Consider the following 15,021-nt stretch of genomic DNA (forward strand, 5'->3'; position numbering starts at 1 on the left):
GTATGATTATAGCTCTCTCCTTGAGCCTAGATAATCCATTCACTTTTGCAAAAATTAGACTTCATAAATACGGAATTGCTCTCAAAATTTAGAGGTTGAATTAAAGGAGAAAAATAGAAAAACATTAAGTAAAGTTGTAGTTAGGAATGCATATATTAGGAAAAGAGAATTATTCCAATGACTCCTAAATTTTCGTATTCACTTGGAACATAATTGTTAGAATCTAGTTCATATTTGTGAAGAGTCATAGGATGGCTCTGGATATCTTTGCCTATCCAGAGGGGATCCAAAGCAATTAAAATTTACCTTCAGTGATTTCTCATTTTCTTTTATTTGGTCTCTAGGTTAATTGAAGCCTTTGTTTTCTACAGATTTTCTTCTCAGACAGTTTCCTGTGCTATTCCTTCTAACAATTATCCTTCTCTCATTTGTGCATAGTAATAGATAGCTGTTATCTATTAATAATGGTACCTGCAAGAGATGGTGCTTAAACTCAGGATGTATGTCAGATGATGACAGGTAACTCAAGCTGGAAGAGGAATGCCCCAGACATTGATTCTTCCAGCAAATGCCTATTAGCCTTGTGATCGAGATGAAACTGACATAAAGTGTGTGTGGGGGGGGGGGGGGGCGGGGGGAGGTATGTATATACACAAAAACACAACTTCACAATCCTGGTAATGAATTAGAAGACCACAGTTCAATTCTGGTCTCTCTTACTTCTTAGATGATTAATGTAACTCCAAAAAATTCCCAAAGACATCTCTGAACCTCATTTTTCTCATCCACCAAACATGCTACAATTTAGGCAAACCTAAAGTGTCCTATGAGCACCAATGTTTTGGATCTTTCTGAAGGTCCAAAAAGTTGTCATTAATCTGTAAGTGTGATCTTTTTATAATGTCCCCCCTCTTAGTTTTGGGTGTTTGAAAAGCTGTGATTTCTGTTCTGCCAATTCTTTCATTCCCATCTTTTTTGAAAACTTCTCCATGAAGACTTCCTGAGTGTTCCCACTTAGAGTCACTTAGTTTTTCCTCAGTTCTTCCATATCACTGTTCATAACTTAGATTCTATTTCTTATCATTACAAGCTTTCCATTATAATTACAGAGTTTTGTTTAATTGAAAGCTATGGGCTTTAATGTCAGACCAACCTAAGTTTAAACCTAGACTCAAAGTACTATTTCAAGATGATAGAGAAAGAATGTCTCAACAATTAGGTTAGATGCGATTAATTAGTTCTACTTTATAAATAAGGGAATTAGTTTAGAGATGCCATCTCATTTAATCTTTCTTTATCAAATATATAGCCTATTTCCTGAGATGATTGATGCTCAATACATGTAGGAAACACATTCTTTCCTTGAAGATAGTCCATCCAGTCAGGGGGATTTTAAGTTGCATGAACCCATTAATACTAGGATTGGGTCAGAAATACTAGGACTAGAATATCTTTACTCTAAAGAGTGTATCATGTAAATAAAAAACAAAATAATATACCATGGAATACATAAATGTGTGTTGACTAAGAAGAAAATAATACAAATAAACATCTACTTTAGTGACAGCATTTCTGTCTTCTACAGTCATCTAGAGGGCAATGACCACAGTGGCAACAATATGTTTAACACTGGCCAACTGAGTTACTCTGCAAAAAAACTTTGTATAGCAAATAAAATAGTACTGGAATGGGGAAAATAAAAATATATTGAAAACTATTACCTGCAGAATACATTCCACAATTATTTTCTCCACAAAAACACAATAATAAAAACCTCTCAAATACAATGTGATGTATTTCCTTCTCATCCCAGGTATTATGAACCATTATTTTGTTCTCAAACAAAAACCTGCATTTAAAACTGTTTATCTTCAATCCAATTTCTTTCCAATTCAAGGTTAGTTTCAGAAAAACAAGGAGCTACCCTTCCAGGGTTTTAGTAGCATAGGATTATGGGATGAAAATTATAAATATAAGATTAACCCAAATAACTTAATTTGGCATATGTATATATATGTATGTGGGCATATATATATGTATGTGTGTGTATATATATGTATATGTGTATATATGTGTGTGTATGTATATATATATATATATATACATATATATATATAGTTTTTCCATGTTGATATTCATGTTTAAATTGTGCATTTATATAGCTTTTATAGTGATGCCCACTGTTACCTTATCTTTTTGACTGACAATGATGTGATTTCAGTCATGCTCAGCCTTTCCAACAGTGCCAGTGATGGGATTTTTTGAAATCTTATTACTGGTTGCACTGTCCTGATCTCAGATGGAACTTTCAATCAAAAAGGCAATCAGAATGTTATATATTCGTGAGATTCCCTGCAAAGCCAGTGATCGCATAATATAACTTGTTGGAAGGGCCTACTTGCCCCTGGTCCTTATGTGGCTATAAAGAGTAATTGGTTACTTAGCTCCCAGCACCCGCTTTTCCTTCTCCAAAATACAGCACAGCCCAGAAGAGTCTCAGTATGGAATTTGGCTGCTCCTAGGTGGTTTCCACATCTCATGCAGAGACTTGTCTCACTTTAAGCATCTGATTAAGGAAACTCTCCCAAAACACATGTGACTCTTTTTAAGCATCCTGCTTTCACTGGTGATGCCCCTAGATCCAAGTTTTATTTTCCATACATACAAACACCCGCACATTTTCCCAAAGCATTTTCACTGTCAAGTTTATATTTCAGAAATCACAATTCTGTGCACCAATGTTAATACTTGCATATAATCTCTAGCATATTTTAATCATCCTATTATAAACTATTCTTAATCTTATAACTGTATCATAAAATATTATTGGAAGGTTGTGTTCTGAATCTCTGTGGTAACCATGCATGGATGTTTAAGAGACATTTTTATAATATGATTTGCTGAAATAGTAGACAGGTTTGGGGCTGAACTGTTTCCAGGTGGTGTCCAGTCACCCAAGAATGTATCAGTTTTCCCAGACAGGAACTTGAATTGTGAGGTGGGCAGAGGGAAATAATTTTGTCTCACCTGACTCCCACTTATTAGTCATTTGCTGTTAGGCAGCAAATTCCTCATGCAGGAATGAGTTTTAAGAATGGAAAACGACTAATGCTTAGGACACAATAAAAATCTACAGTCACATTAAAATGCCTGTGAACTGAATCAGCATTTTATTTGAAAACTAACCACACATGTATATGTAAGACATATGTATTACTGCAACAGAAAACAATGCTGAAGTAAAAATACTCATTCTGATAAAATTCAAAAAATGTATTATTTAAAGAGTTGAGCATGGAGTACTCAAAGTCTGAAAAAGGTTGGGAACCCCATCAACCTGTCTTGGTTGAGGAAGTCCTAACAAGTCTCTTGCTAAAATACAAAGTACTTAAGCTGAGTGGGGGGCAGGTGTTTCTCGGATCTTTATGTAGATTCAGGTACCCTAAAAGTACCATTGAATATGGTGTTAATTACTTCATTCCATATTATAAAACTTTAAATGGACTTTGAAAGCACAAAATGCTAGTATGGTGGTGGCAAAGTAAATCACCAAGAGGTTAAAACACTTTCATTCTCCCTTCCTGGTCAAAATAAATTTTGAGGTAAGATTTAGGGAACTAGTATGATAGACACCATCTCCTACCCCCCCAAACCACCATATAAATATTACCCTATGGATTACCAAGACTGGAGGATATAGATTTTATATTCCTGAAAAAGTGTAGTTTTTCCGTCAAACATGTTTGTATGTCAGTAATCTAAGGGCTTCACTGAGAAGTACATTAGAGATGTATCTGATATGCAAGAAATAAGTAAAAAGGTAATGATTTCACCTTGGTTTAGTCAGAATATTACCACTGGTTACTCTTGCAACTACTATTACTAATCTACATTCACTAAGTACTTGTCTTAGGTACTGTGCCAAGCTGTGAAATAAAGTCACTCTGGACCATTACTTTTACCTCAAGAAAAAGTGTCCAGTAGCCAGAGCATAAAACATGAACTATTCACAGGCAACAGACACTCAATGAGTCAACTAAGTCCCTGGATAGTTGTAAATTCCAATATTCAAACATTTTATGTCTGTCACAGTGGAGGCGGTCTCCAGGATTTGATATCTTCAGTTTTCTAGCCAAAGTCCTGCTCTTCCCAGGCAACCCCACGCCAGGGACTGAGATGGCAGGGGAAGTAGACCTCAACTACTTTTTCCCCAATGACAGACCCCTCATCAGGCAGTCTTTCACTCAGAACCCATTTGGCAGAAGTCGGTCAGGTCTGTATTGCGGTTTAGATCTTTTTTGCTAAATCCTGCATACTGATCACGTTCCTTCTAAAGGTTTTAGACCTGTACTCCTAGCTGAAATCTTTCCCTCCTTATTCTTGTTTCTTTTCTTTTTACTCTTAACTCTATTACAGCTTCTGCTGCCAGGAGGACCCAACAAGCACAGCTGGACTAGACTTTCTGTACACCATGTTCCTTTAATGTCCCTTTTGCTTTGTGTTCATTGCCAGGTTATTTCTTTCCTCTGCTTTATAATAATGACTCTTAGAAATATAAGTGATCCTCGGGATGATTTAGTTGAACATTGTGGAACTCTAATTAGAGTTGATGTCTCTGTTAACAGATCTTCATCTGATTAGGGGAAAAAAAGTGATGACAACAAAGGTATTTATAAAAATATATTTCACAAAGTAAGAAACAATACAGGAGTTTCTCTGAATACAATACATGAAGTAAATAAACAATATTGCATTAAAGCAAAGTAGAAAATTAAAATGATCTGCGTGTAGTACTTGATTTTTATCATACATTTTCTACTCCTAAATGGCAGGATTGTGTTACAAATTGAATATGCTCACATCTTCTAGTGCTGTCCTTTTTTGGAGTCTACGACATTCTGTGCATCACCATGAAGATCAGGGAGAGAAGTGCTAAAAACAAAAGCAGTAAAATTATGTACAAACCACTTCCTGCTTTAAAACAGTGGGGGCAACTTGAAGCATGTTTACTGGGCAGGGAATTATGTAGGTATCTAAAAGTCTAGAGTTTAAATAGTCACATGAATCAATATGCTTTCAGATGTTTGTGCTTGTAGTAAAAACACCAAATACTAGGATTATGAACAAAATAGAAAACAGTCCAAAAGTTTCTCTGGGAAAATGCTGCTCCTGCCATCACCAGCCACAATAACGCTTTCTACTCTAAAGAGACTCTTAGCTCCCCTTTTGATAATATTGCCTGCCATACTCATCGCATCAAAATGTACATGTATTAAACATTCATTGTGTGTATATATATATATATTTATATAAAACAATCTAAAGGATTATTAATGGATATAATTTAGTTTTTTTTTCCATATAGTCCCTTAATCTATATAGATTACCAACCTTAATAAATAAAAGCATTAATGGACATCAATAAAATATTTATTTCGAGGATTAAACAAATAAATTCACGCGCTAGCAATAAAACCATCTGTCTCATATGTAGTCCGCTGTGTGATACGGTTTATCTTTCTGTCCTTGTGGAAGAAGATGAAGTGGAGGGAACGAGTAATCCTGCTTCCAGAAAACAAGCCTGTTTGAATGGGATTTCTCTCCTCCCACCACTGAGTTGGCAATCCCCACCCGGGAATGGATTACGAACATGTGAATATTTTAAGGCTCGACACAATATTTAAAGATGCTATTCAGTCTCTGATGAGTGGGGCCAACAGTTATGTACAATGTGCGGTCACCGTACCGTATAATCTAGGAGGCCTCCCAAAACTCCAGAAAGTCATAACGTACAGCAGACCAAGTATTGCTTTATCGTTTGTGGCGGAATCCTTATTGGTGAAGGGGAAAAAACCATTTGCATTTATAAAAATCCTTGCAGAAGACACATATCAGCAGCACATTTCTTGCAGGTCCATTTTTCTAAGAAAGCACCTTTTAATTTTGATTTTTTCCTCTTTTTAACCATCTCTCTAAGGATTAGCCAGGATCCCAATCTTTGTCTGTGGTGGCTAAGTAAATATCAAATATCCAAAGACTTCTAGAGACTCCACATACTTTAATTCACACTCCACAAGATTTATAACCTCCTAACATATGCTTTTTATTATTAATTTTTGGTTCAACATTGAAATGTAGTTGAGTTTATAGATGATTGGTGCTAAACTTGCCTCTAAAACAAATAGCCACATTGGTTGTATCTAAGGGGTGTGACCCTAGAATATTACAGAATGCTCAGTTCCACTGATTAATTCATAATCCACTGTCAAGTTTCTTTGTCACTTTCACCAACAGAGTAGAGTTCTCCCAGTCTCTTAAAGCGGGGACCCCAGTCACTGAGGTAGTCAAAATTCTGGTCTGAGTCTGAGGTGCTGGACTCCAGGGAGCTGAGGGACCCAGCCACAGACCCTCGGCCTTCATAGCCATAAATCTGAATGGAGTCATATGGCGGGGCAGTTGGGTCATTATCTGCCTCGTGTAGCCGCACATTTATGAATTCATCAACATCAACACCATTCGGAACAGGAGCAAGCCCTTGCCTTGGCATGAACTGCAAATCTGGTTTAATATCCTTACGAGGTAAAAATCCATTAATTCCATCTGGGTTTTGTAAAGTTGCAATATCAAAAGCCTCTGTATCTTCCTCTCCTCCTCCCTCATCATCATAGCGAATGATGTTTTCTCGTACGTCTTCATCATCTTTAATAATTAATGGCTCGTTTTTATGTCGCCGCAGAGTCACAAACAGCACCACAATTACTGTAGGAAAAATGTGAAATAACAGTTAGCTCAATTTGCAAATAATTTCACAAGCAACATATCATGTATGTTACGAGAGAGAGGCGTTGTGTAGAAACTTGCCAGCATATAGCCTTAATACAATTCACTTGGGAATTAAATTAAACACCTTTCTGAAAGATGGGTTATTGAATTCTGAGTGAGTATTATTCCAGGTTGCTTCTGTTTATTAAGTGGTGATGAAGTTGGGTTAAAAGAATTAATTTGCATCTATCCATGGTGAAAGCTGCATGTAAGACTGTTACGAGCTCTAGAATAAATGGCACACAATAGAAAACAGCAAAGATAAAAATAATTAACTTGCTGTGGCTCTTGGGCAAGTTATTTAATATCCTTTGATTCCATGTCCTTCTTCGATAAAGAAAAAGTAGCAGAGTAAATCATATCTAGAATATCTTGTGTTTTATCAGCTCTTCAAGACTCTCTCCAATCAAATAATGTTCACTCACAGATGAAGTGATATATCAAGATGAATGTCAAATTGGCATACGCAATTTCTTGCCTTATAAGGAAGCTGGGGCTTCTCCATCTGGGAAGATACGCCTAAAGGTAGGCAAAAGGAAAGGAATACATACCCAACAGGCAAAGCCAGCCAAACCAAACTAGGGTTCACAGGGTAAAATATGTCTAGAAATGTTAATCCAGGCAGTGGGTGAATAGAACGGATGTGACTGGAAAGGTAGTAACTGCCATATCCTTTACTTAAGGACAGGATAAGACATAATTTTCTTCTTATATATCTTTCTAGTCTCTAATGTTGTTTTTATAATTAGAAATTTTTAATGGAAAAGTTACCAAAAAAAAAAACTTTCCTTCATTTTCAATCTTCATTTTAAGTTGATTTTAATATCCAGAAAAATAGCTGAAGAACACGGTGTAATTTTGAAAAATATTTTGTTGTTTGCTTGTTTGTTATCTTTTAGTCTGACCAAACTGTGTGTTTGGCTGAACTCAGCAACGCAATGTATACATCCTTTAGAGAAAAGAGTATTATGGACACACGAGAGCCTCCCATTACAGTAAACTGGTGTACATCAGATCTGCAGGCCTTCTTATATGGTAGATGCTGTTGTAACCACATAAAGGTCTGTCCCCACTTCCACCACCATTAGAAGTAGTTTGTCTTTTCACTGGTAATGGGATTGAAAAAGGCACTGGATTGTCCTCTCCAATTGGACATTGGCTATCGTGGCACTTTTCTTCCTTCACCCCTACTTGGTAACTTCAAAGCTTGGAGAAGTGCAAGAAAGTTCCTTTTCCCCAGAAGAATGCTGATACCTGACTGGGGTTCGGGTTTGCTGTCCTTATTTAAGTTATTTATGAACCAGAAAAATGGTGACCATTAAGCTGTGAAGGAAATACGTACCTAGCAGCAAAATGATGCATGCTAATATAGCAATTAAGGCGCCCATACTGAGTCCAATCGGAAGGACATAAGCTTCAACATTACAAGACTGGACAACACCATCACTGCTACAGCCACAGACCCGGATGGTCAGGGTGCTGGTGCTGCTCAGAGGAGGATTCCCACTATCACTGATTATGATTGGTAAAAGATAGACTTCTTGCTTCTGGCGGTTGAATCCGTTATGCTTTGCCAAAATGCTGAGGGAATTATCTGGAAAAAGTGAAAATTACAATAGTTTGCATCATTTCCAAATGGCTGCCCAAACAACACTTGTTTTTCTAGTTCATAAATCTTCTGGAAAACTCAAGACAATCCCAACTGCACTAGACCAGCTAGATTCTTTCCCCCTCCCCCTTCCCCACCTCCCCAATTGACATGGACCAAAACATCCATGCCCTGCAAATTTAATAAATGGGCCCCCACCATGAATTAATGAAATTTTACCATCACTTTGTAAATGCAAAATATTTCTTTTATAAAAATAATCTTCAAGTGTCCTTTCAGAAGACACAATTTAACCCATGTTTCCATAAATAAGTTTATTTTTTCCCTCATTTATCCTGATAATGCAAAATTGACTGAACAGAATTGGACCACATTTGAAAGGCATGTTTGAGAAATTCTGCTTTGAAAGATACAGTATATGACGATATGGCATATAAAACAATGCACTCTGTTGTCTCCCACAGGTATCTAAAAAGAGTCATTCACGCCCTTGAGCATTTAAACTAACAAAAGTCCCATTTACTGCCAATTGGAGGAGATATGCCACATATATTAAAATTCTGTAGAGAAGACCTATAGTGGTTACGCAAAAAAGAATAAATGGAAAAGTCATTGGAGCAAATGCTCCATTTTACATGTATCAGTCGATTATATGGAGAGATATATTTGTTATCTAGAGCAAGATTTCAAGACAATTAAGATGTACTGAAGGGTTCATTTCAGTTCAGGGTAAAACTTGTCAGCGAAGAGTAATTGAACCCATGCTAGCCCTATGGTTCTCAAAATTTCACCCCTCAAAATAAAACTTTGTAGTCATTCATGCCCAGCTCATAAAGTATAGTCATATTGTATATATTAATTATTGTTTTCTCCTTTTGATTAATGAAAGATATATATCTATTCAAAATGGGAACATATTTTCCTTTTTATATTCTACATGGAAGCAAATAAACAATTTCAGATAACGTGTATAATATTATTTGAGCAAAAGGATTATTTCAGTTCAGATTTTTTTCACATATTGGCAAGTTTGTAGACCCTAGAATACCTGGCTACCTCATTGTTGCATAATAAGCAGGGATTCCAAACCATTGTTGTCCAATTCTTGGTCATTAATGTCCTTCTGGCTTCCAGAACACTCAAATACATGAACACATATTCTACTCAAATGACTTTAAATGAATGTGTTAAATTTTCTGTACCATATAGTGCTATTCCAGAATTAAAAAAAAAAAAAAAGATGGCCATTCCCCAAAATAGATGTATAAATTATATTTATTTTTGTTTTGTTTAAGATATAAATGGATCTCTAATGCCTTGCTAGTAAGCAAATAGGAAAACACTCAAATTGAGTAACATTATTTTTTGTAAATTTCTTTTCGTTGTGCCTCATTAGTAGTTGAAGACTGAAAAGAGTTCTCTAATAGAGTTAAGTAGTGGTGTACCAAATGATCCAGTTATCTTTATTTCCAAGACATGGAGGGAAATACCACTAAGCTAAAAAATGGGAGAACATTATCTCAAAACAGATACAGAATATATAGTTATGTTATATTTTCAGAAAATGTGTGACAAGTTGGAGTACAGTTAATTAGTGCAAGGAACATTTGTGGATGATTTCATATACCATAGTTCAAAACAGAAGATGGGAATTGTTCTTCAAGATGCAATTAATAAAATTACAATGAGACTTTTGCCTTTTTGTGGTTGACATTATTTATATGGGAAACTATTTTTGCATATTCTCTCTTTAAAACAATCTATACTGATAATTTAGAAACTGCAGCAGGAATATTGCTCAGTGTCGAAAAAAACTATGCTCTTTAATACGTATAAAAGCATTAGTGAGTCCACCACTAAACTTACAGTGTTTACTATTCCTTGCATTTGCATTTGTTATTCCCGTCCTAGATAATGAAAATTATTATCTGAGTAAAGGAAGTCTATGAGTCATTTTTGGCAAATTTTACCTGCTACCTCCAGGCAAGTCAATTCCCTATTTGTCTATTCATTTTTCTCCTTTAAAAAAAAAACAACAACAACTATTTCTGATTGGTGTTTATATTTATTATGGATTTATTTTATTATGCCAAATGAAATTGTCATTATTGTACACTTTAAAAAAAAACAAGTATCAGCAGTTTCACACAGTTCAAATTCCTGCATTTGAAATACATTAAAAAAAATCTACATGTGGCAAATATCTTTTATGAAGTTGTGGTTAGTTTCTTTAAGACTTATGGTGCCTTTTAATTTCATGAAAGTTTTAATTTAATATAGTCAGTTTTATCAATCTCTTTTAGGTTTGTGCTTCTAAACTGAGTTTTTAAAAGTAAATTACATGAAATATATTTATAATGCCATCTGTCACATTTAGGTGATTGTATGGAATTGTGTGTGTGTGTGTGTGTGTATGTGTGTGTGTGTGTGTGTGTGTGTGTGTGTGTGTGTTTCTTTCTTTCTTTACTGGTAATTGATTTCCCCAAGGTTAATTATTGAGTAACTTATCCTTTACTCACTGCTCTTCAACTCTCAGTTTCTCACAAATCAAACTTTTGTGCACCCTCACCCTTTTAGGAGCTATTATGTTCCCAATGCTCTGTTTTTATAAATCTGCATCAGTAATACACTTTTATGTATACAAACTTCATAATAAATCCTGATGTTTATTAGATTAATTTCCCTTTCATGTTCTTCTTTACGAGTATCATGGCTATTATTGTTCATTTGCTAATCTCTGACAATTATAGAATCAGATTAGCAAATTGTATGAAAATCCCTATAAGAACTTTAGTAGAAATTATGTTAAAATATAAATCAACTTTGAGAGAATTGGCATCACCTTTACTGTCTTTAGTCTTCCATTTCAAGACCATAGTTTCCTTATTTTCTTTAATATATATCACTAAACATGTAATTTTTAACTTTTAGCTACAAGAGAATTTCACATCTTTTGTTAGATTTAATATTGGTACTGTATATCTTTTGTTGCTTTGGTAATATTATCAAACTGCAAAGTGATATTAATATTTTAAAAGTGCACTTTCTGATCATTGTTGCTAGTGTGTAAAGTGTAATTGTTTTATGCATTGATTTTAATTCTAGCAATCTTGTAAACTTTTCTTTATTTATAAAAGTAATATTCTCATCACAGAGTTCCACTTCAGAAAGACAATGATGTGAGGAGCTCCACAGAACTGTTCCCTAGTGAAAATGGTGATTATAAAAGGAAGACCATTTAACATCTCTGGAAATGGTCCTGGAGGCAAGCAGCAAATGAAGAAACATTTATCCAGGGCAATCTACCAAAGGTTGGTAAGAATGATGAGACTCATGTGTGAAGTAGAACCCACTTTCTCCCAGCTCTGTGAGATGGATAATCCACTCTATACTGGTTCAGCCAAGAACATAGGGCTCCCTGTCCCCTCAGCTAAGACAGTTAAAGAACTGTCTTAGCAGGAGATACAGGGCGTGAGCAGTCTCATCCTACTATATTATTGAAACTAAATTTCAAGTGAGTGCAGCCAAAAGAGGGTTCCTTTCTTTCTCACAGCCCTTGCTTGTGAGACAGAAACTCTCCCTGGGAAGGGTTCCCCTGGGGATATAGGGCCTCAGTTACCCTTGCCCTAGCCTATCAGGCACTGGTTACACACTGGGAAGGACAAGGCAAAAAACTTGAGGTTACTCCACATCCACCCCCCACCCCCACCCAGCACCAAGTGCTCATCATCTAAAACAGAGGCTTCATTCAGAGAAACACATCATAGTTTCCAACTCAACTCTGGAGAGAGTGGCTTACAGTTTGGCCTCAGTGGAGACGCAGAGAACCTGAGACAGAGACTGGGGGAGCAACACGCCTGGGGAGAACACATCTGAAACACTGACTTAGAGAAATATTCTAGGAGCCCACACTTGATTGGCTTAGTCTGTGGAGCAATCTTGCCCCCAATCTGAAAACAATACAGAAATCAACTGGCAGTTAGTGGAGTTTAACAATTGGAACATGGTCAGGGAAAGATACAGAGAACCCTGCCCAAATCACTGTCATTCTAGGGTGACTGTAGGCATACCCAAGGCTGGGATCCTTTGAGGTGAAATATCAGTGGTTTAAAATTGCAGATAGGAAATAGACTTAACGAAAACATTCTAGCCAGTCATTTAACAAATAAACAAGCAAAAACAACAATATTAAGCTCTCAGTGTGTGTAGGGGGTGTCAATATCCAAAACTGCTATAATATCTAAAACGTCCAGTTTCCAACAAAAAATTACAAGATATACAAAGAAATAGGAAACCCATATAGCAAGGGGGAAAAAAAGGAGGCAAAAGAAACTATTCATGAAAGCAACCAGATATCAGATTAAACAGACTTCTAAGAAGCCATTATAAAAGTGTTCAATAAACTAAACTATGATTAAAGAAAGAAAGAAAGGTCTGATAATAATATCACATCAAATAATATAAATAGATAAATAGAAATTATTTTTAAAAATAACATTTAAAAAAGAACATGGAAATTCTGGAGTTAAGAAGCACAATAACTGAAATAAAATACTAATTAGGCTGACTAAAATGTAGATTTGAATTGGCAAAAGAAAGTGTTCATGTAGTTGAAGATAGATGCATAGGAAATATGCAAGCTGAAGAATAGAGAGGAAAAAAGAGAATAAAGAATAATGAACAGAGCCTCATAAAAATGTGGCTCCAAAATATGTGGATGAAAAATACCAGAAAAGAAGAAAAGAAGAAAAATAATAAAGCTGACAACTTCAAACAATTTTGAAGACATTAACCTACACATTCAGAAACCTCAACAAACTCTAAGAAGACAAATGCAAAGAGTTTCACAGTGTATCCTAGTAAAAATACTCAAAGCCAAAGACAAGGAGAACAACTTGAAAGCAAGACAAAATTGACTCATCCCTTCCAAGGGACTCCAATAAGATTAACTGAATTTTTATAGAAATAATGGAGGCCACGGGGCACCTGGGTGGCTTAGTTGACTGAGTGGTCGACTTCAGCTCAGGTCATGATCTCGCGGTCCGTGAGTTTGAGCCCCACATTGGGCTCTGTGCTGGCAGCTCGGAGCCTGGAGCCTGCTTCGGATTCTGTGTCTCCCTCTCTTTCTGCTCCTCCCCTGCTTGTGCTCTCTCTCTCTCTCTCTCTCTCAAAAATAAATAAATGTTGAGGCGCCTGGGTGGCTCAGTCGGTTAAGCGTCCGACTTCAGCTCAGGTCGTGATCTCGCGGTGCGTGAGTTCGAGCCCCGCGTCGGGCTCTGTGCTGACAGCTCAGAGCCTGGAGCCTGTTTCGGATTCTGTGTCTCCCTCTCTCTGCCCCTCCCCCGTTCATGCTCTGTCTCTCTCTGTCTCAAAAATAAATAAACGTTGGGGCGCCTGGGTGGCGCAGTCGGTTACACGTCCGACTTCAGCCAGGTCACGATCTTGCGGTCCGTGAGTTCGAGCCCCGCGTCGGGCTCTGGGCTGATGGCTCAGAGCCTGGAGCCTGTTTCCGATTCTGTGTCTCCCTCTCTCTCTGCCCCTCCCCCGTTCATGCTCTGTCTCTCTCTGTCCCAAAAATAAATAAAAAACGTTGAAAAAAAAATTTTTTTTAAAAATAAATAAACGTTAAAAAAAATAAATGTTAAAAAATTTTTAAAAAAAGAAAAGAAAAGAAATAATGGAGGCCAGAAGGACATGAGATAGCATTTTCAAAGTGTTTAGAGCAAACACTTTCCACCAAGGATCATATATTCAGAAAAGCCTTCTTTCTAAAACAAACAAAAAAAATATGAAATAGAAGCTTGGAAAGTAAACAAGCTGAGGAAATTCATCAGCAGCAGACATGCCTTGTAAGAAATACCAAAGGAACTCTTTCAGACTGAAAGCTAATAACCTCAGATGGTAATTCAAATTCACATTAAAAAAAAAAAAAAGAGGACCAGGAAAAGTAATTATGTCATCATGAAAGATGGAATACACAACTTTCTCCTTTTTTCTTCACTGTTTTATAAAGCAATTGTATAAAACAGTAAGTACATAATATATTGTTGGCATGTAATATCTAGAAATTCAAAAGTAATAGTTGGATATTCCAGTATCCCACTTTTAATAATGGATAAAACAACTAGGCAGAAATAAACAAGGAAATAGAAGACTTGAAAAACAGTATAAATCAATGATATCTAAGTGATATCTATAGAACACTCCACTCAACAACAGTAGAATAAATACTCTTCTCAAGTACACATTGAACATTCTGCAGTGTAGACAATATGTGAGGGTGTAAAATAAACTTGAGTAAAATTTAAAAAGATAATAATGCAAAATTTGTTTTCTGACTATAATGGAATGAAGAAACATATGAATAATAGAAATTTGGGAAACTAACAAATCTGTGGAAATTAAACAATGCATTATTCAATAATCATTGGGTCAAAGGCAAGGTCAAAAGGGAGATTGGAAAATATTGTGAGACAATGCAAATGAAAATACAGCATATCAAAATGTAAGGGATGCAGCTAAAGCAATGTTTACAGGGAAAGTTATAGTTTTAAATGCCTACGTTATTAGTTTTTTTCTTATTGTACTAT

General features: G+C 36.0%; 1 protein-coding gene across 2 annotated transcripts in view; it reads right to left on the minus strand.

Annotated features, from left to right (window-relative positions):
* Window positions 1-6,265: 6,265 nt before the first annotated feature.
* CDH8 (cadherin 8) overlaps window positions 6,266-15,021 on the minus strand; it is a 347,905-nt gene continuing 339,149 nt past the window's right edge. For both annotated transcript variants that reach the window (XM_047079229.1, XM_047079228.1), the window contains 2 exons: window positions 8,165-8,416; window positions 6,266-6,759 (listed from right to left, as the gene is read on the minus strand). In XM_047079229.1, coding sequence (XP_046935185.1) covers window positions 6,266-6,759; window positions 8,165-8,416 — 746 coding nt within the window. The remainder of the gene's footprint in view (window positions 6,760-8,164; window positions 8,417-15,021) is intronic.

Source organism: Lynx rufus, unplaced genomic scaffold (assembly GCF_022079265.1).
Source record: "Lynx rufus isolate CCGP_SWC_20201006 ecotype Redwood Valley unplaced genomic scaffold, mLynRuf1.p SCAF_16, whole genome shotgun sequence".
Taxonomy (NCBI): domain Eukaryota; kingdom Metazoa; phylum Chordata; class Mammalia; order Carnivora; family Felidae; genus Lynx; species Lynx rufus.